Source organism: Anolis sagrei, chromosome 3, assembly GCF_037176765.1.
Source record: "Anolis sagrei isolate rAnoSag1 chromosome 3, rAnoSag1.mat, whole genome shotgun sequence".
NCBI lineage: Eukaryota > Metazoa > Chordata > Lepidosauria > Squamata > Dactyloidae > Anolis > Anolis sagrei.
In genome coordinates this window covers 32,837,062-32,864,271 of record NC_090023.1, presented here as the reverse complement: position 1 = coordinate 32,864,271, position 27,210 = coordinate 32,837,062, and the positions used below count along the sequence as shown (strand labels likewise).

General features: G+C 39.5%; 1 protein-coding gene across 1 annotated transcript; it reads left to right on the top strand.

Annotated features, from left to right (window-relative positions):
* The first annotated feature begins 294 nt into the window (after positions 1 to 294).
* HSPH1 (heat shock protein family H (Hsp110) member 1) lies at positions 295 to 27,210 on the top strand. Its single transcript, XM_060770862.2, has 18 exons — positions 295 to 514; positions 6,133 to 6,190; positions 6,925 to 7,065; positions 9,482 to 9,604; positions 10,402 to 10,501; positions 11,349 to 11,482; positions 12,087 to 12,331; positions 15,503 to 15,731; positions 17,313 to 17,419; positions 18,262 to 18,395; positions 19,921 to 20,123; positions 21,935 to 22,066; positions 22,266 to 22,403; positions 23,114 to 23,239; positions 24,015 to 24,122; positions 24,684 to 24,803; positions 25,632 to 25,793; positions 26,355 to 27,210. Exons 1-18 carry the CDS (start codon positions 408 to 410, stop codon positions 26,550 to 26,552), a joined length of 2,565 nt encoding a protein of 854 aa, XP_060626845.2. The 5' UTR covers positions 295 to 407; the 3' UTR covers positions 26,553 to 27,210.

Genomic DNA, 27,210 nt, shown 5'->3' with positions numbered 1-27,210 from the left:
CGCCATATATTCCAGTGCAAAGCACATAATGTGGGATTTTATTCAGCTGTGTGGAAGAGGCCTGTGTGAAAGGGCTTCCTTTCTGTCTTCCTCGCCTGCAAAACTGCGCATGCTCCCGCACAACACCCTCTTTCTCTCTCTCTCTCTTATGTCCCGCCTCTTTCCTGCGTCAATCAAAGCTCTCGGAGGCTTGGGGAAGCGAGGCGTCCGCCGTCGCCCCAGCAACGGGTGACGTCATCGGACGCCCGGCCTCCCCATTGGTCAGGAGCGTTCCAGAACGCCCGAGAAGGCGGAAGCGGAAGCCGCACGTGGAGCCGGCGACGGGCTGTCGCAGTTTCTGGAAACTTCGGTCTATTGTCATATTGAAGCCTCGGGGCTGCGGGAGGCGGGTTCCGCGCAGGGCGGCCATGGCGGTGGTGGGCTTCGATCTGGGCTCCCAGAGCTGCTACATCGCGGTGGCCAGGGCCGGAGGCATCGAGACGGTGGCCAACGAGTTCAGCGATCGCTGCACCCCGTGAGTGGCTGGGAGGAACCCAGGGGGAGGGGTGGCGGGGCTTTGCAGGCCGCGGGCCTAGAGGTGGGGCTGTGTTGAAGCAGCCATGGGGTAGATTTGTGTGTTGGGAGACAGCCCTGAGTGAGATGCGGCAGCTCAAAAGGCCAATGCGATTCTAGGCTGCATCAGTAGTCATATAGTCCCACTCTATTCTGCTCTGTCAGACTTCTCCTGGAATATTACTGAGCCCCACAATATTGACAAGGCGGAAGGTGTCCAGAGAAGGGTGACCAAAATGATCAAAAGGTTGCTATGTGTCTTGCCATGTTCCAGAAGCATTCTCTCCTGACGTTTCGCTCACATCTATGTCAGGTATCCTCAGAAGTTGTGAGCAGCTATTCTGAGGATACCTGACATTGGAAACTAAACAGATTTGGTTTATATATCTGTGGAATAATGTCCAGGGTGGGAGAAAGAACTTTTGTCTGCTTGAGGCAAGTGAGCATGTGGCAATTGGCCACCTTGATTAGCATTGAATGGCCTTGTAGCTGCAAAGCATGGCTGATTGCTGCTATTTGGAGGATCAAAGATCTGGAAGCCAAACCTTTGGGCTGGGAAAAGGAGTGAAAGGAGAGAGCATACAGCTGCAAAGAGTCCCTGGTTGAGGCTGCTGGGGCACATTTCATCAGTTTTGGCCCAACTTGGAGTTCAGGAACTGTGGAACTCCCTGCAGCAGGTCAGATCAGCTTGAAGGCAGGGGTCTGGGATGCCCTCCACGACAACCCTATAAGGAGCGGCTGAGGGAGCTGGGGATGTTTAGCCCCAAGAAAAGATGGATGAAAGTGGACATGATAGCCATCTATGGAGGCTTTGAAACAGGCTGGATGGCCATCTGTTGAGAGTGCTTTGATTGTATGTTCTCGCATGGCAGAATTGAGTTGGACCAGATGGCCCTTGTGGCCTCTTCCAACTCATTTATTCTATTTGTGAGATATGAGCTTGGGCCTCAATCAAAAGAGAAAAGTTGTTTATCAGTCAATATTACTGTTGTTCAATAATTCAACATTCATTGATACAGAAGTAAAGAGTTAGAAGAGACCTCGTGGGCCATCCAGTCCAACCCCATTCTGCCAAGAAGCAGAATCACTTTCAAAGCACCCCTGACAGATGACCATCCAGCCTCTGTATAAAAGCCTCCAAAGAAGGAGCCTCCACCACACTCCAGGACAGAGAGTTCCACTGCTGAACATCTCTCACAGTTGGAAAGTTCTTCCTAATGTTCAGGTGGAATCTCCTTTCCTGTAGTTTGAAGTCTTCCTAGTTTCCAAGGCAGCAGAAAACAAGTCTGCTCCCTCCCTCCATGACTTCCTCTCACATATTTATACATGGCTATCATGTCTTCTCTGAGCCTTCTCTTCAGCAGGCTAAACATGCCCTGTTCTTTAAGCTGCTCCTCATAGGGCTTGTTCTCCAGATCCTTATAGAGTGTCTAATCTATCTGAGAGGACTCAGCATGCTGGCGTAGGTTGGGTTTTGGACTGTGGGTTCATTTTACACTGTAATGTGAATGTAGTTTGGCACCCCTTGAGCTGCCATGGCTCAATGCTATGGCATCCTGGGAGTTATAGTTTTAAAAGGTTCTTGGCTTTCTCTGCCAAAGAGTGCTGGATCTTCACCCAACTACAACTCCAATGATCCCATAGCATTGAGCCATGGTAGTTCAAGTGGTGTCAAACTGCAGACCATGGTACAAGATCAGGCATGGACAGACTTTGGCCCTCCAGGTGTGTTGGGCTTCAATTCCCACAATTCCTATCGGCTGAAGTTTGGTGAAGCTCCAGCACTCTTTGACAGAGAAAGACAACTTTTTAAAACTACAACTCCCAAGATGCCGTAGAAAGTTTGCCCTTGCCTGAGATAGATGCACCCTTTGAGTCTGAGGACCAATGTTCAAATTCCCACCACAGTGGATGACCGTTGGGAAGTCAAGTCACACTCTCTCAGCCTCAGAGGAAGGCAAAGAGCAAATTCCTCTCTGGATAAACATTAGTTTGTTATAGGGTCAAAAATGACTTTCAGGCATACAGATCTAGTTGACTCACAAGGAAGTTGGAGAGGAATAACAATATCCTCTGCTTTTAAGTTCAGGGGTCAGGTTTGGTGTCCACTGCCCTCCTAACTTCAATTCTTTCCCAGCCTTAGAAAAGAAGATCTGTGCAGTTCTCTGGCTTAATACATAGCCAAGTTATACCAGTGGAAATGTGGGGGCTTTCCCCCCCAAGGTTAGTCATGTTTTCTCAGAAGTGAATCTCAGGCAGGATCTACACTGTCCTGTAAGTTTCAGAATGTGGATTAACTGCATTGATCTGGATTATAGAGCAGTGTAGATTGATATAATCCAGTTCAATGAAGTTAAAATACATCCTGAAACTGGATTATAGGGCAACCTCAGTGACGGAGGTGTTTGCTCTGGAGGAATTGCATTTGGGACTGCAGCCTAAGGATTGCAGTGGTGCCACCTGGTAAGGTTTCTTCTGAATTACATTAACTTTACTCCCCAGATCTGTGTGCTTACAACCCTAGGATGCTCTATATTTTAAAAAAGAAAGATCTGATGTCTGCTCAGAGAGTGATGGAGGTTCATTGTTTGGGACACATTTATTCTGCCCACATATGTTGTTACTACTCTCTGCTTCCAATTCCATCTGTCATTTCTGTCTCCCTCTCCCTCATGGCATCTGTGGAGGGGCATCAGGGAAGCCAATGCTCCACCGCACTCCTTTGTTGTGTCCACGTGTGGCAGGATTACAGAGATTTTTATATTCGCTTTTTCCCTTGATTAAACAGGGAGGGGCTGAAGAGATGCTGCAGTGCTGGTATCTCACAATTCATTGGCCTGCCATATGCCTTTCCCCTGCGGAGTTCTTGTAATCTACTTGATGCTTAGAAGAGGGAAATAGGTGGGGAGGGTTGCTTGAAGGAGGAGCCTATTGGGTCTTGAAGAGCCAGGATTAGCTATGTCCGATTTAAGACTAGCATCTGGAAGCTTCTACTGGTTTCTCTAATCAGGTAGTGGATACAGGAGAGTGGATACAGATGTCATATCTAGACTGGTCTTTGTTGAGTTTAGATGGAGCAATCAGAAGATCATTGTGTTTAATTCAAGACCTCTATATCCAAACAATTGAGCACACAATGGGGTAGGAGACTGTGGGTACATCTAGACTGAAGAATGAATGCAGCTTAACACCCTTTTAAGTGCTGTAGGTCGATGTTATGGAATCTTAGGAGTTGTAGTTCTGCAAGGCCTTTAGCCTTCTTTGCCAAATGCTGCCGGTGCCAACCAAACGACAACTCCAGAATTCCCTAGCATTCAGCCATTGCACTTAAAGGTTGTCAAACTGCCTTAATTCTAAAGTGTAGATGTGTTTTGAGGTACAGAGATGCTTCAGTGGCAAGTGATAAAGTAGAATCTAGTCCACAAAATTTAGATCATAATATGTCTCATGTGGTTCCATGAAATTCATTGTTTTTTTTTATTTGTCAGTATTTCTGTTAGTTTTTTAATGGTTAAATTTGTGACCTCTGGATGCGTGTTCTGGTTTGCAGACTTTTTCACATTAATTTTTGAAATCCAGTTTATATTCCTGTCATCAGGATTTTCACATTTCACATTAAAAGATGTTTGGCACATAGTGGATTTTTAGTAGTAAAGAGTTTTTCATTTTTAAAACCCCACCAATATTGTGACTACTAATTATGACTTCAATATGTACATACAAGTTGAAGTGTACAGTGGAAATTCCGCCCACCACCCTTTATTTTGATGGATTCATTTAAACCAGATGCATTTAATCACCAAAGGAAAAGGCCAGTATAGATAAATGATTTAAATCAAAGGGATGGTTAGTGACAAGCAAATGCCCGTGTTTGTTTGCAAAGACATAATCATAATGTGAGAAATAAACAAATTGCAACTATTTAAAATATGAAAAATTATTAATGTAAAATAATTCAGACAGGTTTGTGACATCTCTTGGAGTCTGACTACATTCCAGTGTCTTTATTATTTTTATCTATTTGTTTACAATATTTATATACTGCTTTTCTCAGCCCGGGGTTGGGGGGGAAACTCAAAGTGGTTTACACAAAAATAATAGCAAATTTCAATGCCTTACATACATAAACCAAAATTTTACTCACAAGTCACCCCCCCCCCCCAATTCCCAATAGCATGCTCATAATGCCATACTATAGTATACAAGACATTGTCATGGTCTAGGGCAGAACTTTCCAATCATTTCATGTTGATGACACATTTTTTAAACATGCATCATTCTGTGGCACACTAATTTGCTTTTCCTAGCAAATTGGAGGTTAAACCAACCCCTTATAAGATGTATGGGGACACAACATACCTCATTAAAACCTTTCATTTATATATTTAAAAATATATGATTTGTAAGATAATTACAAGTATTTCCAAGATGTTTGTCATTTCTCATTATGTTTGTATGACACACCTATACATTGCAACACATTAGTGGCATACTAATGTGTTGCAATAGACAGTTTGGAAAGCTCTGGTCAAAGTTTTGTTGTTGTTTTTAAAATGTTCTTATTTTGAAGTTGACTGGCTGCTATGTCTGAAAGTTTTGCCAGAGATAGGAGCTTGCACGGTGCCCAGCTTTGCCAGTTTGATTTGATTGTCCAAAAGAAGACTATTTAGGGAGAGAATTAATAAAGGATATGAGGCAATATGTCAATATAGCTTTGTTGCAGCCAATAGCAAAATCATGGAAAAGTGAAAAAGAACTATCAAAAAAGGACTGGAGAGAAAAGTTACTATGCTGTATTCAAATGGCCAAGTTATCTAATGGTATTTGGGGAGGAAATAATGAAGAGTTTGTAAAAAAAAAAAAATGGAGACTGGCATTTTAATACATGGAAAGCATGCATTAAAATAGCCGCATGGGAATTTACTAAACTAGGTGTAAGCGTAGATTTTATTAGATAAGGGACTTAAAAGTGAGTAGTGTTAGAGGTCATGTATTAATATGTGAGGGGGAGTCATAGGGAGGAGGTAGCAGGCTTGTTTTAAGTTAAAAAAAAGTCAGATCACATGCAATCTGTATATTTGTGCTTTCAATTAGTTTCTGACTTATGGCAACCCAATTACAGGATTTTCCGAGCAGAAATTGTTCAGAAGGGGCCTGCCCTTGCCTTCCTGATTCTGAGTGTGTGAGACTTGCCCAAGGTCACTCAATAAGCTTCCATGGCCTAGTAGCAAAAAGTCAAACCCTTTGATCACAGGGCCCTTCCGCACAGTATTATAACCCAGAGAATGAAGGCAAAGGGACTCAGGTTGGCTAACAATGGCATCAATTCGATGCTGACAACATACAACACATTATGTGCAACATTATACAAAAGATAAAAACATATTAAAATACAGTTAAAACATTATTATCATGTAGTTGAATTTAGAAGAAGCCTCTTTAAACCATCACACGGTAGAAGAGCTTCAAATGTAGTAACTTTTAATCTTGGAAGTTTATGCATTTTATATTTGTAAAGATTAGTAAACCTAGAAATGGAAATGTTACTTTTTAATCATTGTCAAATTAATCTCTTTTCAGGTCAGTGGTGTCTTTTGGGTCCAAAAACAGAGCAATTGGAGTAGCTGCTAAGAATCAAGTAAGTCATCTCAAAAGAGGAAGACACATTCATTAGTGTGAAGAAAATATTCTGAGAATTCATTGGGCATTTTAAAATTTACCCCACTCTTTTATGGGTCTGCAGCATTCCACCAAGAGTTAAATTCTGGTTGAGCTCCTTTAAGCAGTTCTTTTACTGTGTGGAATGGTCTATCAATGCGTGGAAGCTACTCAGATGGAGGGCTCACTTGTATTTTAAAAATACATGCTTTTATAGTGCTGCAACTGGTGATGCTTCATAAATTATTTTATTTATACTAGTTTCCAACATTTCATAATTTTCCAGCTTGACCAAGAACTGGGGCACAGGATAGTTTTTCCGTTGAGAGGAACACCCTTAGTTCTCTAGACTCATAAGGTCCACAGGGAATGGCTTCTGTTTCCCATAGAATAATATCCTCAGAAGCTCTCTTTTGCTATTAGATGCTTCGACATAAAACTTCTGTTTTGTGTGTGTGGATATGGATAATAAAATACAGTACTTTGATCAGCCCAGCTTGTTTATTTGGTTTTGAATACATTGTAGTGACTGTAGCAATAATTATGTAATTCTTCCCCCTTTCCCTTATTTATAAAATTTGGTATGTGTAGTAATGGCAAAGAAGTTGCTTTGTTACATTTCTATCTTAGTGGCATTCAATATTTTTATATAGCTAGTAAATATTTTGTTAGTAAAGATCTCCATAGCCATATTGTTTTTCTTTCCTCTTGCAGCTAATTACACATGCCAACAACACAGTATTTAATTTCAAGAGATTCCATGGGCGTGCATTTAGTGACCCTTTTGTCCAGAAGGAGAAAGAACACGTGAGCTACTGTGTGGTTCCAATGAAAAATGGAAATGTTGGAATAAAAGTAAATATATATTTGTGCAAATATCAAGAAATTGTTTACAGAAAAAAACGAAAGAAAAAAATTGGGGAATAGCAGTTGGTTCCAAAGAAGATTGAGTCCAATTCAGGAGAAACGCAAGATATAAGTGAAATAGATGATGAAATAAGATTGAATAGAACTGTGTTCACCAACTGAGTTTTCCCAGCCTTCTCTGCATCTGCTTGAAATATTATTCATGAGGGCTTGGCAGGGAGTGTCTTTGGGACAGGTTCAAACAGAGGGAAGCTGGTGGGGCACAATTGGTGAAAACCAAGGAAGGGATACTGCTTCATAACAATGGGTCCCTACCTAGACGGGGTCTCCTTATCTCTAATTTGGCAATGGTAAAAGTTTTCTGAAGTTTACCTGGTGGTCGTTTAAACATTTACACAAAGCTGTTGTGCAGTGTTTAGTATGCTCTGCAGAAGATGCTTCAGCTTCACTTTGTAAAAAGGAAAACCAGCCTGTTTAGCAAGCCTTGCAAATGCTAATTTGTGATCATTAAATGTTTGATGTTTATACCTATTATTTACTGTTATTTATTTACTATATTTGTATACCGCTCTTCTCAGTCCTTGGGTGACTCAGAGCGGTTATATACACATTCGTACATAGCTATATGCCTGAATAGCACAGTTAAAGGTTAATACCCCTGTGGTGTTTGTTTTGCTATCTGTGCACCTATTCAGAATATTTCACCTCATTTTTTTGTCCCTGTGATGATTTTGAAAACATTGGCTTTTTGTGAAAACAAAGATTGGTGATAAAGCTTCAGTAGAGACATTATTTCCCCATGATAACTCCTTTAGGTGTGAATTTCCCTTCCTAGAGGTAGATTTCTCTCACTTCTATTGTCTCGCCCCCATTCTTAACTATGAGTCATTTGTAAGTCAGATGTTTGTAACTTGGGAACTGTCTATAGGGTAAAACTGTAACTCTGTGGTAATTCATATACTTAGCATAAAGGAGCTCCCAGCAGCATTCCCTGGCATTAGCAGGTATAGGCCTGGATCCAACATGATGCTGACAAAAGAAAAAGAATCCATTAGCTTAGCTGCCCTGGATTTAATTGTTGCATAAGTATTAGTTCAAAACAGTATACAAAATGGTAAACCACATTGGCTTCTTCCTTTTTGCTTACTCTAGAAATTAATTCCCAGTAATTAATGGAGGCCTTGTGCTTCTGAAGTCTGAAACCCAGGAGAAGTGCTGTTAGTCCAGTGGAGTCAGTCTGCCCATGTATGTGGCTGTTTTCTATTTTCAATGAAAGTTCTGCGCTTTGAACCAGAGTCAGAGTAATACTGGTTTTATGCCTCACATCTACAGATGCCAATCTACATTTTCTAACCTATGAGTTCCACACAATTCAGCAAATGTCTATAAAAGTAAATGTCTTTAAAAGTAAACCTCTAAAGAAAAACGTGAAGTCAGATTTGAAGGCCAAACTAAATGCATCTTCAGACAAGAAAGATTGATTGTTTCCCTTAGGTTATTTTTCCACTTAAAAACTCATTAGGAACTACTGTTTGCCCAAAAGACACATCAAACCAATAGATTAATTTCCATTAAACAGCACAATAGAAAGCATAAGGAACCGTTGTAATTGTTTTTATTCATTAGGAGCCCCCGGTAGCACAATGGGTTAAAAACCTTGTGCCGGCAGGACTGAAGACCAACAGGTCGCAGGTTTGAATCTGGTGAAAGCGTGGATGAGCTCCCTCTGTCAGCTCCAGCTCTCCATGCAGGGACATGAGAGAAGCCTCCCACAAGGATGGTAAAACATCAAAACATTCAGGTGTCCCTTGGGCAGTGTCCTTGCAGATGGCCAGTTCCGTCACACCAGAAGTGACTTGCAGTTTTCTCACAAAAAAGTCATTAAGACATAGCACATTAATGTACGAGACCTTGTGACACCCATTGCTCCCTCACAACAGAAACATTTGAGTCTGTTAACTAAGCTTATCACTTTCAAGCATTGCTTAAGAACAACTAAAGCCTTCAAGTACTGTTTAAGAGCTATTGTATTAGAACAGTTGGCTCCTTGGCTGCATTCAGATAATGTGGTAATGTGTGGTTTACCAGGCCCAGAAAGAACTTTGCCATTTTTCTAGTTTAGCCTTCTTCGCCCCTCTCAGTTGTTATAATAAAATTGTAAAATTCAACTTCTGATTTTGATTATTTTGACTGCAATGCCATAGATTTATATAGTTTGAAGGGACCACAAATGACATTGCTTTGAACCTCTTGCAGTCTCAGAAACTTAGTAACATTCAAAAATTAAATGGTTCTAGTGAATAGATTAAAGAAAGCTGAGAAGGCCTGATGGTAAATGGTATGCAAAAGTAATACTGGATGCATTTCAGTTACTTTAATATTTACTCCTGTATTATGTTTGCAGGTAACATATATGGACGATGAGCATTTATTCAGCGTTGAGCAGATAACAGCTATGCTACTGACTAAACTGAAGGAGACTGCTGAAAATAACCTCAAAAAGCCTGTAACAGACTGTGTTATTTCAGTGAGTAGTTACATTTAATCTTAGGAGCATTTGATTCCTCTTATATGTTGGAATATTATGTTGAACAAACTTTTAACCATCTTAGAATATGGCTGTTTTTTAAAAAATATGACAACACCTGGACTCACAGAATGATATGAAAGTATTTTAACATTGTGGAAGCTAATCAAATGCAGAAGAATGAGCAATCTGGGTGGAAGGCGTCTAATTCCCCCATATCAGTATTAAAGAGGGAAAACAATAAAAAGTCCAGTTAAAACTGTACAAAGGTCACACATAGATGTAGGTGAAATAGCTTCAAAGTAACAACAAAAGTTAAGCGCATAAACCTTATAGTGCGGCAAAATGCAGTAAGATACTCAACAGATAATTAATATTTACATTTCTACAAATATTTGTCAATATAAATGTGTTTTCCATAAATATTAATTCAAATGGTATAAAGTTTGTAAAAAATGGTTTCAACTCAGTCTTTAACAGGTGATCACTGTAATTTTACCCTTCCCACCAAAGGGTGGTTTGTGTTGTAGACTTAATCAATTTATTTATGTGTGAAATATATTCCATGCAGATTTCTAATTGTGGAAAAGCATGATATTAACTGGCCTTGATGGCTGGGGAATTCTGATTATTGTAATCCCGAAAAACAAGTATTACGAAACCTGTCAATTAGTCGGAATTCAGTTTGAAGCCTTCTGTTTTCTCTTTAATGCAGTAATTAGCTTCTAATAATTTATCAGCCTTTCTGATGCCTCTAAGAAGGCCAATATGTTCCTGTCTACTCTTTCTTTCTTCAGGTGCCAACATTTTTCACTGATGCTGAAAGGAGGTCTCTGCTCGATGCTGCTCAGGTTGTTGGATTAAATTGCCTTAGACTAATGAATGATATGACCGCAGGTAAGCAAGGGAAAGTTATTCCGTCTATGGTTCTATGATAAAATGTGTGTCCATGTAACAAGGCAATTGTAATATGTTAAATGTTTTAAAGTAAGTAAAGTTTGGGTTGCTGTGATTTTCCGGGCTGCATGGCCATGTTCCAGAAGCATTCTCTCCTGATATTTCGCCCACATCTATGGCAGGCATCCTCAGAGGTCTGTTGGAATCTAGGCAAGTGAGGTTTATATATCTGTGGAATGTCCAGGGTGGGAGAAAGAACTCTTGTCTGCTTGAGACAAGTGTGAATGTTGCAACTGGTCACCTTGATTAGCATTTAATGGCATTGAAGCTTCAAAAGCCTGGCTGATTGCTGCCTGGAGAAATCCTTTGTTGGGAGGTCTTAGCTGGCCCTAATTGATTCTTGTTTGGATTTTTTAGTGTTGCTCTTTATTTACTGTCATGATTTTAGAGTTTTTTAAATACTGGTAGCTAGATTTTGTTCATTTTCATCATTTTCTCCTTTCTGTTGAAATTGTCCACATGCTTGTGGATCAGGTACTCTGATGAACCAGCCTGGACACAGCATATTATTTGAGAACACAGAAATGCTGTACCACTCTAACAACCATGTCAGATAACACAGAGAAACCATTAAAACCCACAAGCATGTGGACAATTTCAACAGAGAGGAGGAAACCACGAAAATGAATAAAATCTGGCTACCAGTTTTTAAAAAACTAAAATCAGCAGCATTGGAGTCCTTGGCATAACTCTCTATATAGAAGTTCCATCTGCAGTTCTTGATGTTGTTCAGATTCAGTAATTGCAAGAAGCTTGGCATAAGCTGGTGATTATTTCCCTTTTTTAGTGGCTCTGAACTATGGAATTTACAAGCAAGACCTTCCAGCTCCAGAAGAGAAACCACGAATAGTAGTGTTTGTAGATATGGGCCATTCGGCATTCCAAGTATCAGCTTGTGCTTTCAACAAGGGTAAACTGAAGGTGAGAAGAACCGTAGAGTCACTATGACCTAGTTTTTTTTGTAAAATCCTTTTCAAGCAAATCAATAAAGATGTCTGCAGTCTGGAATTGGAACAAAGGGCTTTTGTACATTCTCCTGTATCAGGCCTTGTTGCATAAAACATAAAATAAGTAGCTCTCAGCCATCTTGGAACTTTGGGTGGCAGATCTAAAAAAAAGCATTGCTAGGGTATACCGAAAAAAAGAAGAAGAAACTTGTCAATTTAAAAAATGTGAAAAATCTTATGTTAAGTGAGACTGTTTGAAATATAAAAGATTTTAATTTTATCCATGCTGTCAGAACATTGCAGTGTAATTATACTTTCTGGTTTAAGTATCTTGTGGTTCTAAAGTCATAAAGCTGATGCTATAACTGGGAAATTGTACAGACTGCAGATTGGTCGATTAAGTTCAATTTCTGAGAGTGAATCACAGAACCTGTTGTTCCCCCTTCAAATTATATTTGTGGAATGAGATTCATCCAACTCAAGTGTAGTGTAAGATCATTACCTCCACCTTATCATTCAAAGTGTAAACAATCATCTTGGGAAGCTCAGTTAAAATGCCATTCTTTTCTTCAAACTAGGTGCTTGGTACAGCTTTTGATCCTCTCCTTGGAGGAAAAAACTTTGATGGGAAGCTGGTGGACCACTTCTGTGCTGAAATAAAAGCCAAGTACAAACTGGACCCAAAATCAAAAATAAGAGCACTCCTCCGTTTACATCAGGAGTGTGAGAAGCTGAAAAAGTTAATGAGTTCAAACAGCACAGACATTCCACTTAATATTGAATGTTTCATGAATGATACAGATGTGTCTGGAAAGATGAATAGGTAAGATATTCTTTGTATGCAGACAGATTGCATTGGAAGAAAGTAGGTATTGTGGTTTCCATGATACAAGCAAGAACTATGCAGAAGCCAGTTTAGTCCAGCATTCTCTTCTCACTTTGGCCATCCAGGTACATTTCAGAAGTTCCCAAAAAGAATGGGACTACTGTCAGCAGTCATCATAAGAGGTGTACTGCCTTTGATAGTGAAGAGATATGTAGTTGTTGTCACCAACAGCCGTTGACAGCCTTATCCTCTATTGATGTATCTACATTGCTTCTCAAGCCACCTGTTTTTGGTGGTCATAATGGCATATTAGCAAATTCCATAGTTTAGCTATGTAATGTGTTAAGAAGTACTTAATTAACTTGGCTGTTCATCTTCCAACATGCAGTTATGTCAGGTTTTTAGAATTAATGTAAATCCAAGAAGGTAAAATAAATGCTTTCTGGGAAGCTGTACTAACTGAAATATGTGGTGACTTCCCCATCATTGCTGCTGTGCATCTCTACTGAATTATACAGTATAATGTGACACTCTGGATGAGGGCAAACACATTGAAACACATTGAAACTCCTGGTCAGTAATAAGGCCAAATAGGGCATAGGGTTACAGCCTGTGCTGGATGGGGTTACACTCTCCTTGAAGACAAAGTTTTTGCAGCTTGGGAGTGATCCTGGACTCATCGCTTAGTCTGGAACCTCAGGTTTCAGGGGTGGCCAGAGGAGCTTTTGCACAATTAAAACTTGTGCACCAGTTGCACCCATACCTTGGGAAGTCAGACTTGGCCACACTAGCCCACGCTCTGGTAACATCCCGAATAGGCTACTGCAACATGCTCTACGTGGGGTTTCTTTTGAAGACTGCTCAGAAGCTCCAGTTGGTCCAACGGGTGGCAGCCAGGGAGCACACAGCTCCACTGCTGTGCCAGTTCCACTGGCTGCCAGTCTGCTACCAAGCATTATTATTATTATTATTATACTACATTTATACCCCGCCCTTCTCACCCCATTGGGGGACTCAGGGCAGCTTACAGACCAAGGCAATGCCACACTACAAATATAAAAATAAACATGATATATCAGTTTAAACAATTCGCATATCAGTTTAAACAGACAGTAATAAACATGACATATCAATTGAACAATTCAAATATAAAAACAATAAAAAAGCTTAAAAGCAAACATTCAATCCCATCCAAAGTGGGCTGATGACATATCAGTTAAACAATCAATTAAACAATTCAATAAAAATACAATAAAACATCTTAAAACAGGGTTGTGGGAAATTCGGTTCAAAGTACTGGCTTTAGCCTATAAAGCCCTAAATAGTTCCAACCCAGCTTACCCGTCCGAACGTATCTCCCCCAATGAACCATCTTGGAGATTAAGATCGTCTGGGGAGGCCCTGCTCTTTGTTCCACCTCCTTCACAGGTGCAACTGGTGGGAATGAGAAATGGCCTTCTCAGTTGTGGCCCCTCATCTATGGAACTCCCTCCCCAATGAAATTAGATCATTGCCCTCCCTCCTGACCTTCAGAAAAAAAAGCAAAAACATGGCTGTGAGACCAAGCTTTTGGGCAGTAAGCAATACAAGGAATGAACAGGGATTACGTGTAATTGATATTTGATATTGCAAGGGCCTTGGACTGTGTTTTTTTGGATTATGTGATTTTAATGTTTTTATTAATTTTTTTAACTTCACGTTTTAATGTCTAAATATTGATACATTTTATGATTTAATTGGTGGTTATATGTTATTGTTGTTTTGTGTTAGGTTTTTATAGGTTTGTGAGACATTAAGTTTTGCTATGAATATGTTGGAAACTGCTTTGAGGTCCCATCCCCCCCCCCCCCCCCGAGTGAGAAAAGCAGTATACAAATGAAGTAAATAGTACCTTATTGTATTTTGAGTGTTCTAAGAGAGGTCGTCCTGTTCTCTTCCTACCTCTGTGAAACATTCCAGCATTGCCGCTTTGCTGACTTCTCTGCTAATGTTAAGTTAATGATAACTTGTACATAAATGTTGAATGACCTTGAGGGAGCTGGGGGTGGTAACGGCCGACAGGGAGCTCTGGCGTAGGCTGGTCCATGAGGTCACGAAGAGTCGGAGACGACTGAACGAATGAACAACAACAAATGTTGAAATTGATCTGTTTGTGTCAGACATGGAATACCTAATTAAAGCTAGTATACCAACTCCACCCATTCTTGAAAATGTATGATTTGGCTGTAATGGTGCATGCTTCAGTTTCATCCTGTTTGGTTTCTGTGATTCACTGCCTTTGGAAAAGGGTTCAGGAATTCAATTGGCCCAAAGAATTGCTGACATATTGCTAACTGACCTGTTTCTGGGCAAAAGTCTAGGTGCTCGTTTTGACCCATAAAACGGTATGACTCACATCCAAACTATTTGAAGTAGTGTATTTCCATGTATGAGGTTACCCCACTTCTAAGGTGCATCTACACTGTAGAATTAATGCAGTTTGACTCCACTCTAACTGCCATGGCTCAGTGCTATGGAATCATTGGAGTCACAGTTTACAAGGTCTTTCACCTTCTCTGCTAAAGCGTGCTGGTGTCTCACCAAAGTACAACTTCCAATGATTCTGTAGCATTGAGCCATGGCAGTTTAAGTGGTGTTGAACAGCATTTATTCTACAATGTAGACAGACAGTAAGATTCTCATGGAAAGCCTTTTTGTGGCCCTTTGCTTCCACAAACAAATCTGCAGGCCCTTCTCAGTGGCTGTTCCCAGGCTTTCAAAGTGTTTTCCAGGCTTTGGAAGCTGGGATGGCTACCTCCTTGCTGTGTTTTCATTAACAAGTGAAACTTCTATATTTCAAGGGCTTTTAATAATGTGTAGTTTTTCTAACGTTACCTTTTATGAATTTCTTTCAATGTCACAGGCAACTCAATGTATAGAAACTCAACTTTCTATACATTTTTATTTATTTATTTAAATAATTTTGTTTTGATTTTTATATTTTGTTTTGATTCCCATTTTGAGAGAAATGAATCAACAGTCTCAGAACTACAACTTTTCCTTCTTCCATTGATGTAGAAGAGTAACTTCCTCTTGTACAGCATTCTGTGTAAGCAATCAGGGTTGATTGGGTCTTATTTAACTGTAAGGAAAACTCAAATCTCATTTATTGATCATTTTTCATTCTAGATCTCAGTTTGAAGAACTATGTGCTGACCTCTTGCAAAGAATAGAGGCTCCTCTTCGTTCCTTAATGGACCAAATCCATCTCAAAGTGGACGATGTATATGCCATTGAAGTTGTAGGTGGAGCCACACGTATTCCAGCCGTTAAGGAGAGGATTGGGAAGTTCTTTGGCAAAGATGTCAGCACAACGCTAAATGCGGACGAAGCAGTAGCAAGAGGTTGTGCGTTGCAGGTAAGATTATGGCAGCTCTTTTTTTCTCAGAAGATATCACTGGATGATTCAGCTCTTGATTATTTACGAGTCAGTCTGTGGAAACACATTGTGTTGGCTGTATTGAAACAATATGAAAGATTGGTCTGTTGTGACTGTTTTGTTCAGGCAAATGTGTTTCATGATTGCCAGCACTAAGCTTTAAGAAGAAAGAGAAACATATTTGAGAGATGGAATTCAGAGTTTTTTTGTTGTGTCAGGAGCAACTTGAGAAACTGCAAGTCGCTTCTGGTGTGAAAGAATTGGCCGTCTGCAAGGACGTTGCCTAGGGGACGCCCAGATGATTTGATGTTTTTATCATCCTAGTGGGAGGATTCTCTCATGTCCCCGCATGAGGAGTTGGAGCTGATAGAGGGAGCTCATCCGCCTCTCCCCGGATTCGAACCTGCGACCTGTCGGTCTTCAGTCCTGCCGGCACAGGGGTTTAACCCACTGCGCCACCGGGGGCTCCTGGAATTTAAATTGAAGAGATCTTAATGGTTGCACTCAAACCCATCCAGTACTCTAAGACAAATGAAAACAAAGCTATCTTGCTATATACTCTTATATAATGCATAGTGGTCCATTTGCAATATGGCAAAATTATAGTTGCTTCCTTTGCTTAACTTTCTTCTTTGTGGATTTAGAGGGAAACATTTTATGGATACTATAATATGTCTCTTTTATCTTTAAGATGCTGCTGATGTCTCTGTTTCTTTACATACTAATATGCTTATATATTTGAGAGTGTGTCAGTTAGTCTAGTTGTGAGTGTAAAATTAGCTTCAAATGGTTAAACATGAAAGTAATAAATATTTAATTTCAATAATAAGATAAAAGTTTCCCCTTGACATTAAGTCTAGTCATGGCCAACTCTGGGGGTGGTGCTCATCTCCATTTCTAAGCTGAAAAGCCAGCATTGTCCATAGACACCTCCAAGGTCGTGTGGCCAGCATGACTGCATGGAGTGCTGTTACCTTTCCGCCAGAACAGTACCTATTGATCTACTCACATTTGCATGTTTTTTAACTGCTAGGTTGACAGAAACTGGGGCTAACAGCGGGAGCTCACCCTAATCCCCGGATTCGAACTACTGACCTTTTGGTCAGCAAGTTCAGCAGTTCAGTGGTTTAACCTGCTGCACCACCAGGAGCTCCAGTTAATTTCAATAGTTGGAACTTATTTCCTATTAACTAGGTATTCAGCATTACATAGTAATTTGATTCTGCTAATAAAATACAGTTTCTACTGTATTTCTATCTCTTTGTGATAGTGTGGGGACATATGTTTCTCCAGCTATTGTTAGTGTTATACTATACTTACCTTAATCTTCAATTATGCTTGCTGAGGCTGATAGGAGTTTGGGGGTTTAGCAACTTCTTCAGGGTCAAAGGTTCCTTGACTTAAGTCAATGATTGTAAACTTCATAGGGAGTAATTAATTATGTCCCTTAGGATGAGATAATATAGTGTTCAATTTTCTCTTCTTCTCTCTTACTTAGCTTGAGCAGAACTGTTAAAAAACCAACAATAACACTTGTGCATTGTGTTTTTGGTTGTTTAGTGTGCAATTCTGTCTCCAGCCTTTAAAGTCAGAGAGTTCTCCATCACAGATGCTGTTCCATTCCCAGTATCACTGATGTGGAATACAGAATCTGAAGAGACCGATGGGTACGTAATAACTTGAAGTTGGTATATTTTTACATAGTTGGTCCAGGGTATTCATGAGCATCTCAAGCTGGAACCATCTTTAGAGTAGTATTAAAATATTAATGATGACCGTTAATGCCATACATTATCATTTCATTTTCTTCATTTTTTTGTCTTTTTTATAAACTAGTAATGTTAAAACGTCTGATGTCACTATGTGTGATGAGTTATTGCTTGTACCAATTCATTGGTTGTCACTTAGCAGAGATGACAAGTTCACAACCCATTGCCATAATTGTACACATTCTGTATTACTAGACCTAATGGGGCCAAGGAGAAGGAGTCAAAAGTGTTTGTTTGAAAAACAGTAGCCATACAAGTATTGTTTAGAATGCAATTTGTGCAGCTTTTAAAGCTGATTTAGATCTAGTTGTGATCGTTATGTTAATAGTCACCCTTTTGGAGGCAATACACTTGTTAATCATCCAGTTTGAATGTATGCACCCTATGTGTAATGTAGTTAGCCATCTATATTTGTAAGTTCAACTTGGTGGATTTTATTATTGGCATATTTAATAGGATTTCTCTAGAATCTCTAGGTCTTCCAGTGCAAATTTTGGTGGAGGTTGGTCATAGAGTTTTGCTGGAGGAGCTACAGATTCCTAGAACATTATTCCCACCCCACCCCTTTTTAAAAGTTATTTTTATTTGTGATTTTTGCATGGTTTCTGTAGCCCTAGCCCCTATGAAAATGGAAGGTATACTGTATATATTTTTGCAGTAGGCTAATTTGCAGGCCAAAGGAAAACTACTTCAGTACAAGCTGATCTGAATCTCATTTTCACCTTTTCTTCTGATTGTAGGATTCATGAAGTGTTCAGCAGGCATCATGCGGTACCTTTCTCCAAAGTTTTGACATTTTACAGAAAAGGCCCCTTTGAACTCCAGGCTTTCTATTCAGAACCCAGTAGTGTCCCCTACCCTGAAAGCAAGATTGGTAAGTTATTGTTCATGCAAGAGGAGACCCTTCCTTCTCGAAGATTTATATTGTTAGTTATTGTTCAGAAGTCTGATATTGGAATGCTGGCTTGTTATAGACATATCCTTAGTTTGTATGCAAATGGAGGGCAGGTTGATGTTTTTCTTGAGATGTCACTTATCATGGTGTGTTTTTCTGTTGTTTTCAAAGAAGTACCATATTATTTTGTCTTCTCACACCATCAGTTAGATCCAGTCTTAGTAACAGTAATTCAAATGAATTAACTATTGTAAATAGTTAGTTGGGATGAACTTAAGTACCAGTAATTATAATTGATCTTCTCTCTGTATTTCCAAGTTTGGATCTAATTAGTTTTCTTTGAATAACTACAGTGAATAACTAGTGAAAATATGTAAATTATTTTGCAAGCATAGTCACTGACTATACTTGCAAAATAATTTACATATTTTCACTAGTGTATTGGTGTTTAAGTAAAAGGACATGTCCTTATTAATCAGTCAGAATATTTCTGAATTATGAACATTAAAAATGTGAAGGGACTGCCCACTTGTTAACACGCTTAAGGTGGTCCTTGAACTGCACTGTCTTTTGTAGCACAGTTCAGAGCAACTACGGTGATAACGAGAATGTGTGGAAGGTGTATTCAGTTGTGTTATACTTTTTTCCACTAGCTTGCAAAATACACGATCATAAGCTACTGGTGGAGACTCCTTCTTTGGAGGCTTTTTAAATAGAAGCTGGATGGCCATCTATCAGGATTGTGCTTTTCCTGCACGGCAAGAAGTTGGACTGGAAGATCCATGTGGTCTCTTCCAACTCTGTATGATTCTATGAAATCCTCCCTGCTTGATCCTCACAGCATCCAACTAGGTCAGGCTAAAAGACTCAAGGTCATCCATTCAGTTTAATGACATAGACGGATGCATCTCACTTATTTGAAAAAAAATGGCTTTCTGCTAAACTTAAGGAGGAAACCTGGTGCTTCATTGCTATTACTCACATGATTGGGAAAGAAAATATTTTAAGATGTGATTGTGTGTGTGCCCCAAATATACCTCACACATACTTGTGTGGCATTTGTGTAGATATACAGGAATGAAAATTCAGTGCCTGCAATAACAAATCAGAATTATGTAGCTTGTTTCCAAAAGGTACCAAATCCATCCAAACAAATTTTACAGGAACTGAAAAAAACATGCTGAGGATATGCGTTATTTTGCTATTCAGTGCAATTTTCCAAGCCCTGTACTGAAGTGATTTAATACGTTTTGGTAGTGTGGACCTATTCATCATATTCTGCTTCTAATCAACAATATGCTACCACTCATTTTTCAATTGTTTTGGATTTGGTACCCTTTGGAAACAAACCCCATAATTAGAACTTAAAGATCACCACCACAGACAGTTTGTTGCACATAATATTTATTTTATCATTTCCATAGAGCTTCCTAACATTGATTCAGGGAATAATTAAAGATTTCAGGGTGCGTTTTTTAACTCTGTGATTGTTCTATCTTTTTAGGGAAATACGTTGTTCAGAACATTGCCACTCAGACTAATGGAGAGAAAAATAAAATTAAAGTGAAAGTCCGCATCAATTCTCATGGCATTTTTAGTGTTTCCACTGCATCAAAGGTGGAGCAGATGAAACAGGAAGACAGTGAAACTCCTGATGTTGAAGCTGAAGTAGATCTCCAAAACCAAAAATGTCCTGAGACCATTGATGTAAGTTGGTTTCCTTGTCTTTAATGTTCAGAATACCCTTTAATTGGTTCCTCAGGGAAGTGGGGCAAAATTATGTTCTGTGTGTATGTAAAGTTAGTAAGTTATATCTGCCTTAACTGCTTTAATTCGAAAAAGTCTTGGCCTGATAAATTTTTATATGACCTGGGGTTTATAAAGCCCTCCATGGATCCCATGGACCTTAATTACAGAATAGTGTCTCATCTTCCTTTTGGGGGCAAGGTGATTGAGAAGGAAAATGCCCTTCAACCCCAGGCAGTTTTGGATGACACACACTTCCTTGACCCATTTCAAACTAGCTTCAGAGCAGGATACGGAGTTGAGACTGCTATGGTCACCGTAGTGGATGATCTCCTTCTCAACATTGACAGGGGAGTGTGTCCCTGTTGGTGCTTCTAGACCACTCAGCAGCCTTCAAAACCATCAATCATGGTATCATTTTGGAACTTCAAAATATGGCAGCCAGATTGGTTACAGGAGTGAATATATTACACCTATCTTGGAGTCACTCCACTGGCTGCCAATTAGTTTCTGGACAAAGCACAAAATGTTGCTTTTGATCTTTAAAGTGTTAGTCCAAAATGTTGGTTTTGATCTTTATGGTTTGAGTCCAGGTGATCTAAAGTATCGCCTTCTCCCATACAATCTGCCTTGCACACTTAGGTCCACTGGGGGGCTGCTACTTCAACCAGCCAGAACCCAACTGGTGACCGTCGCCCAGATGACCTTTTCATTGGCCACCCCAAGACTTTGGAACGACCTGTCGGAAAAGCTCCAATAGCTGGATCTTTGTTCTGTGTATTTTAACATGCATTTTCTAAAAATAGGTTTTAATATGTGTATTTTACAAAAAAAATAAAATAGTAAAATCAAGCATTTACTAATGCCAAATCAGCATTTTCAAGCAGATGATTTTTCTTTTTATAAAGTACAGCTGAAGCATTTTCCGTAAAGTCCACTGTAAACACCACATAATAGATTCATGTAAATGTCTAAAAGAGCCACTAGGTGACATTCAGAAAATTATTTCACAATCCCAATGTTGAGGCAAGCGGACACCATTTGAGGGCAGGACCCACAATTTAGGAAGCAGTGTATTAACTTACCCACCAGTAGGAACAAACTGCAATGGGAGGGTTCAGTTCTGCAGATGGAAGATCCCAGATTCAATACCCCTGACATCTCTAGTTAAAGCAGTGGTTCTCAACTGTGGGTCCCCGGGTGTTTTGGCCTTCATCTCCCAGAAATCCTAGCAGATGGTAAACTGGCTGAGATTTCTGGGAGTTGTAGGCCAAAACACCTGGGGACCCACAGGTTGAGAACCACTGCTATAGAGGTTTCCTTATAAAGCTCTGCTTTGTAATAATTCTGAAAAAGGTTCTTTGATCCCACTTGTCACTGATGGAAGGTAATACAGATTTCTTTACCCTCTCTTAGCTAGAATTCACCTGATTCCTCTCTACATCAGCAGATAATGCTTCATGTCTGTCCCTCCTTTCCCTACACAGAGATCTCTTATTTAATGCTTAGAAGTGGCAAGTGAGCTTGCTACTTCTTACTGTGCCCTCTTCCCAAAATGAAGAAGGGACAAAGGGAGCAAGGCTCTCAGTGTGAAACGCTCTGCTCAGCTTGTTTTGAGCTATGCGGTCGTGATCTGCCCAGATGTGCCGAAATTTCTCAAGGCAGCTTTCTATACCTTATGAATTTCAAACATTAAATATATTGTAGATCATAAACAGTTTCTCCTTGTGTGTGTACTCTTCACATCTTTTGTGCCTGGGCTCCCATTTCAGAAAAATATCCAGCAAGGCAACAATGAGGCTGGAGATCAGTCCCAGGTACAAACAGATGGCCAACAAACGTCACAGTCTCCCCCTTCTCCTGAGGCTGCCCCTGAAGAAAACAAAACCCCAGATGCTGCAAAAGTGAGTGACCCTTTAAATGCATTCTTTTGGAAAAGAAACATACTTTTTTTCACTGGGCATAAAAGTCGTCCATTGAAACTAGTAAACAGTGTCTGTTATGGGGATCTTTCAAAAGTTGCTAAGGTTCATTGAATTGGTGACTTCTGATGTAATGTTATTATTTCTTCCTTTCTTTTTCTTTTTTTGCTCTCCATCCCAGGGAGATGAAAAGAAAGGTGACCAACCTCCAGATGCTAAAAAACCCAAGATGAAAGTGAAGAATGTAGAGTTACCTATTGAAGCTAACTTGGTCTGGCAACTTGGAAGAGACCTGCTCAATATGTACATTGAAACAGAGGTGCGTTAAATGAGCTTTGACATCCACATCTAATATTGGTCCGATTGTAATTAAGTTAATTATTTAGCTCTCAGAATTGTAATATCAGTTGGATTTCATTATGCTATATTTCTTGGTAGCTTGAATGATCTTCTCTGTTAATTCAAAAGGTCAACAAAACTGCCACAGATAATTAGATGGACTTATAAGCTCTTTTTAGATGCATTAAATTGTATTATACAACATAATATTGGACAGCAACACTCTGTCCTGGTTTCTGCAAACATGACACCAGTTGATTTCAGTATTAACAAACTTGCAATACTTGACAATTACTGTGTAATCTAGAAGACAAAGATGTAAAATAATGGGTTGGACACAGAAAAATTATTCTGGTGTTTGTTTTGCGATGGTCTCTTTTAGTATAGAGGTGCCATAATGTGTAAATGTATGTGTGAATCAGTGCTGTTGCCATAAATGCCCGCTTTCTAATACACAATCCTGCCTAGCTTCAGCCTTAATTTTAATCACTATATGAAGCTAGTTACATCGGTTATAAGTTTATTTATTTTTTTTAAATTGAGAGCTTTATGGTACAATGTGTCTTTCACCAAACTATAGCTGCATTGGAGGAAAGTATTTGAAAAGTCTTATGTTTTGGGCTCTTAATAAAGTTTTTCAGCATTTAAAATATGATTCTTAATCTAATATAATTGTTCAATTTGATATAGGGCAAAATGATAATGCAAGACAAACTGGAGAAAGAAAGGAATGATGCAAAGAACGCTGTTGAAGAATATGTTTATGATTTCAGAGATAAGCTTTCTGGACCCTACGAGAAATTTGTGTGTGAACAGGTATTTGAGTCAAGTATTCCTCTTCTGTCCCACTTCATTAAGAAAACCTTTAATGTTTTCTTAATTTATGAACATTTATCAGTGGTTTCTTTACCCTCTCTTACCCAGGGAGATAGGGTGGAATATAAATAAAGTTTTATTGTTATGATATTACTTTAAGTTCTGACTCTTTCTTGTACTATTTATTATTATTTATTTACCGTATTTATATACCGCCTTTCTCAGCCCGACAGCGACTCAAGGCGGTTTACAGTTGGCACAATTCGATGCCCCCAACAACATAAAATACAATTTAAAACATTTAGCAATTAATACAAAAACCAATAAAAACATGAATCCTCCGTGTCTCCTTACTAGCTGTCATCCAGAAAATACAAAGTAAATTTATTGGCGAGAGCTACCAATTTTTTCCATAGCAAACCCCAAATGTCTATCCTCATCAGTCAAATTCTTTACAAGTAGAAATAGGATACATTCCACAATTCAATAACTTTTTGTACATTAAGAAATATTAAAATTATTAATGTCAGTGTTCAACATGGCAGCTTTACCTAAAAAAGATTTTCTGTCAGGTTTTAATATATTAACATATTAGGTTTTAAAGCATTCTTCAAACCTGCTTATTCAACCTTGCTCTCTAGGGACACAAAATTTGGTTTTAATATTCTGATGGTTTTTTTTACATTCCAACGTAAACAGTGTCACTTCTTTTTTCTTAATGCAGTGTTACTTTAATGAGTGGTTATCATATATTAATAAACTTATTTAACCCTAGGATCGTAATAATTTCTCCAAACTGCTGTCAGAGGTTGAAGATTGGCTGTATGAGGAGGGAGAAGACCAACCAAAACAGATCTATATGGATAGACTGACTGATTTAAAGGTAGGCCTACTCTTACCCTGTGTAAAGGTAAAGGTAAAGGTAGTCCCCTGACATTAAGTCCAGTCATGTCTGACTCTGGGGTGTAGTGCTCATCTCCATTTCTAAGCCGAAGAGCCCACATAGTCCGTAGACACCTCCAAGGTCATGTGGCCGGCATGACTGCATGGAGCACCGTTACCTTCCCGCCAGAGCAGTACCTATTGATCTACTCACATTTGCATGCTTTCGAACTGCTAGGTTGGCAGAAGCTAGGGCTGACAGCGGAAGCTCACGCCGCTCCCCGGAATTGAACCTGCGACCTTTCGATCAACAAGCTCAGCAGCTTAGTGCTTTAATCCACTGCACCACCGGGGGCTCCTCTTATCCTGTGTACTATGCTTAAAAAGTTATTGATTGTGTATGACAGAAGTTTATTGAAAGCAAGATACTTACACTGAATAGGCTTACTTCTAAACTGCCATGTGTAGGATTGTGTGTGTGTGTGTGAGAGAGAGAGAGAGACCTGTATAGCATTGCAGGTTGGTTATCTATATTTATAATGAATTATGCCACTCTCTTTAGAAATTTGGTACTCCCATTGAGATGCGGTATCAAGAAGCAGAAGAACGTCCAAAGCTGATGGAGGAGCTAGCGCATAAGGCTCGGAATTACGCTAAAATTATAGAGGAATACAGGAACAAGGTATGTAATCTTACAATACTGAATGTGGAAGAGTCTTTTTTTTTCCTGTTTCAGTACTCCATCTAATACTATAATAATAAAATTTATTTATACCCCGCCACCACCTCCCCGAAGTGGACTAAGGGGGCTAACAAGAGGCCAAACCCAAGAATTACAATAAGCAAAATAAAATACAAGCAAATAATAACATCAAGGTAAAATGCAAAACAATAATTAAATATACAATAAAACAACGTAAAAAATATAAAGTGGTAGAGGAATTAGAGCACGGTGGGCGGGCCAAAATGCAAAGGGTAAAATTTATAAAACCCTGAGTGAGATGAATGAAGTAATGTGTCTGGAGGCGGGGAGTCTCATAAGGGGTGAATCTCAGTTCATCTCAGTTCTATAATAATAATAATAATAATCATCATCATCATCTTAATTTAGACTCCGCCACCATCTCCCCAATGGGGACTCGGGACGCCTTACATGACGCCAAGCTCAACAGCACAGCACCAAAATAAAATCAAAACATAACCAACAAAATTACATAAAACATACACTATAAGAATATTACAACCAATATAAAATTACAGTAATGATTGAAAGAGGCACCTTCTGAACTTTGTGTTCATAATTCTCTGTACTTTCTACTTGTGAAGCTCTACACAAGTAGGAACTGCACAGAATTATTTATATAAAGAGGATTCTAGAAAAGGTCTGGATCAACTGAAAGCCACTTCTGTGGCATGTTGGGGCCCTCCTATCAAGGCACTCACCTGCCTAACTTTTGTTTTTCATGTCACAATAATGGTTATTAATGTACTGCATTGTTACACGTTTCAGGATGAAAAATATATCCATATTGATGAATCTGAAATTAGTAAAGTAGAAAAGTGTGTCCATGACACAATGGAATGGATAAACAACATGGTAAAAGCACAGGCAAAGCAGAGTCTGGATAAGGATCCTGTTGTCCGTGCCAGTGAAATCAAAGGAAAGCTGAGGGTAAGTGTTTATTTGGGTTCAGATTTGATCACTGCAGGAAAAACTAAAGCCTGGGAAACCCAAATGTGTCTGTTATTGGCTAATTAGGATGTAAAGCACTCCTAAGATATTTTGCTAAGAGGGTGGGGGTAATTCAATTAAGGTAAAGATAAAGGTTTCCCCTTGTCATTAAGTCTCGTCACGTCTGACTCTGGGGGATGATGCTCATCTCCATTTCTAAGCCGAAGAGGCGGTGTTGTCTGTAGACATCTCATGTGGCCAGCATGACTGAATGGAGTGCCGTGACCTTCCCGCCAAAGCGGTACCTATTGATCTACTCACATCTGCATGTTTTTGAACTGCTACGTTGGCAGAAGCTGGGGCTAACAGCAGGAGCTCACCTCATTCCCCAGATTTGAACTGCCAATCTTTTGGTCAGCAAATTCAGCAGCTCAGCGCTTAACCTGCTGCGCCACCAGGGGCTCCAGTGTTCTATTAAGTTTTTGGAAATAGGACAGTGTAGCTTAGAGAAATAGTTGCTGCCAGTTTACATAAATGTATGGTTTGTTGTGTCTCTTGCAGGAGTTATACGGTGTGTGCGAACCTATTGTGACCCAACCAAAACCAAAGGTAGACTCTCCTAAACAAGAGGAACCAATGGATACTACTTCTGTTTATAAAAACGAGGATGCAGAAGAGGAAATCAAAAACGTTGAAACACCACAACAAAATGGGGAATGTCACATGAATGAGAGCCCAGCCAACATGGACTTGAACTAGCCTGTTGTATCTCAACGAGCGATTTCACACGGAAAAAGACTTCCACTGTCTTGTGTGATAATGGGGGAAATGTCTTGTCCGAGGGAGCTATTTATATTTTAGAATTCTGTTGTATTATGTGGGGAGTGACTGTGGTGAAAAGAAGTGGAGAATCATGATCAATCCTAAAAGGAAAATTGCCTTGGTAACTTTCAGATTCCTGTGGAATTGTGAACCCTCGATACAATCTTCTGTGCAGCAATTTTGACCTTTTGCTTCAAATTAGGGCTGTGATGCCACTGAGTTGTTACAAAAGGTCCTGCTCCTTCAAAAGGTTTGCTCCTAGAGCTTTTTGTAGATGCCAAGGTAGTTTTTCTTTCTTCTTCGTGTTAGTATGTTTATTTGTTTGATGGCTGATGGAGGCATTGGGCGAAAAGCCGACATAAAAACCAAACCTAAAGAATGTTGTTCGTATCATTGTTCAAGATGTTTGCTAGAAGCAAAGATGAGAATGTGTGAAGCAGCATGCGGAATTGCTTACATTTTGTCGCTTGCTCAAGAAGTACACTCTCATGTAGGGAAAACCAAATGAAGGTAGTACACTGATCCTGTTAAATGTTCCTGTCAAGCCTTTAGTGAGCTTTAATAAAGTTCATTGAAATGGTTATGGTTTGAAAAA

Excerpts from the sequence above, each read along its gene's own strand:
- HSPH1 (XM_060770862.2), top strand. The coding sequence starts at position 408 with ATGGCGGTGGTGGGCTTCGATCTGGGCTCCCAGAGCTGCTACATCGCG. Across the intron at positions 12,332-15,502 it reads GTGTCTGGAAAGATGAATAG|ATCTCAGTTTGAAGAACTAT; the intron begins GTAAGATATTCT and ends TTTTCATTCTAG. Across the intron at positions 15,732-17,312 it reads CAAGAGGTTGTGCGTTGCAG|TGTGCAATTCTGTCTCCAGC; the intron begins GTAAGATTATGG and ends TTGGTTGTTTAG.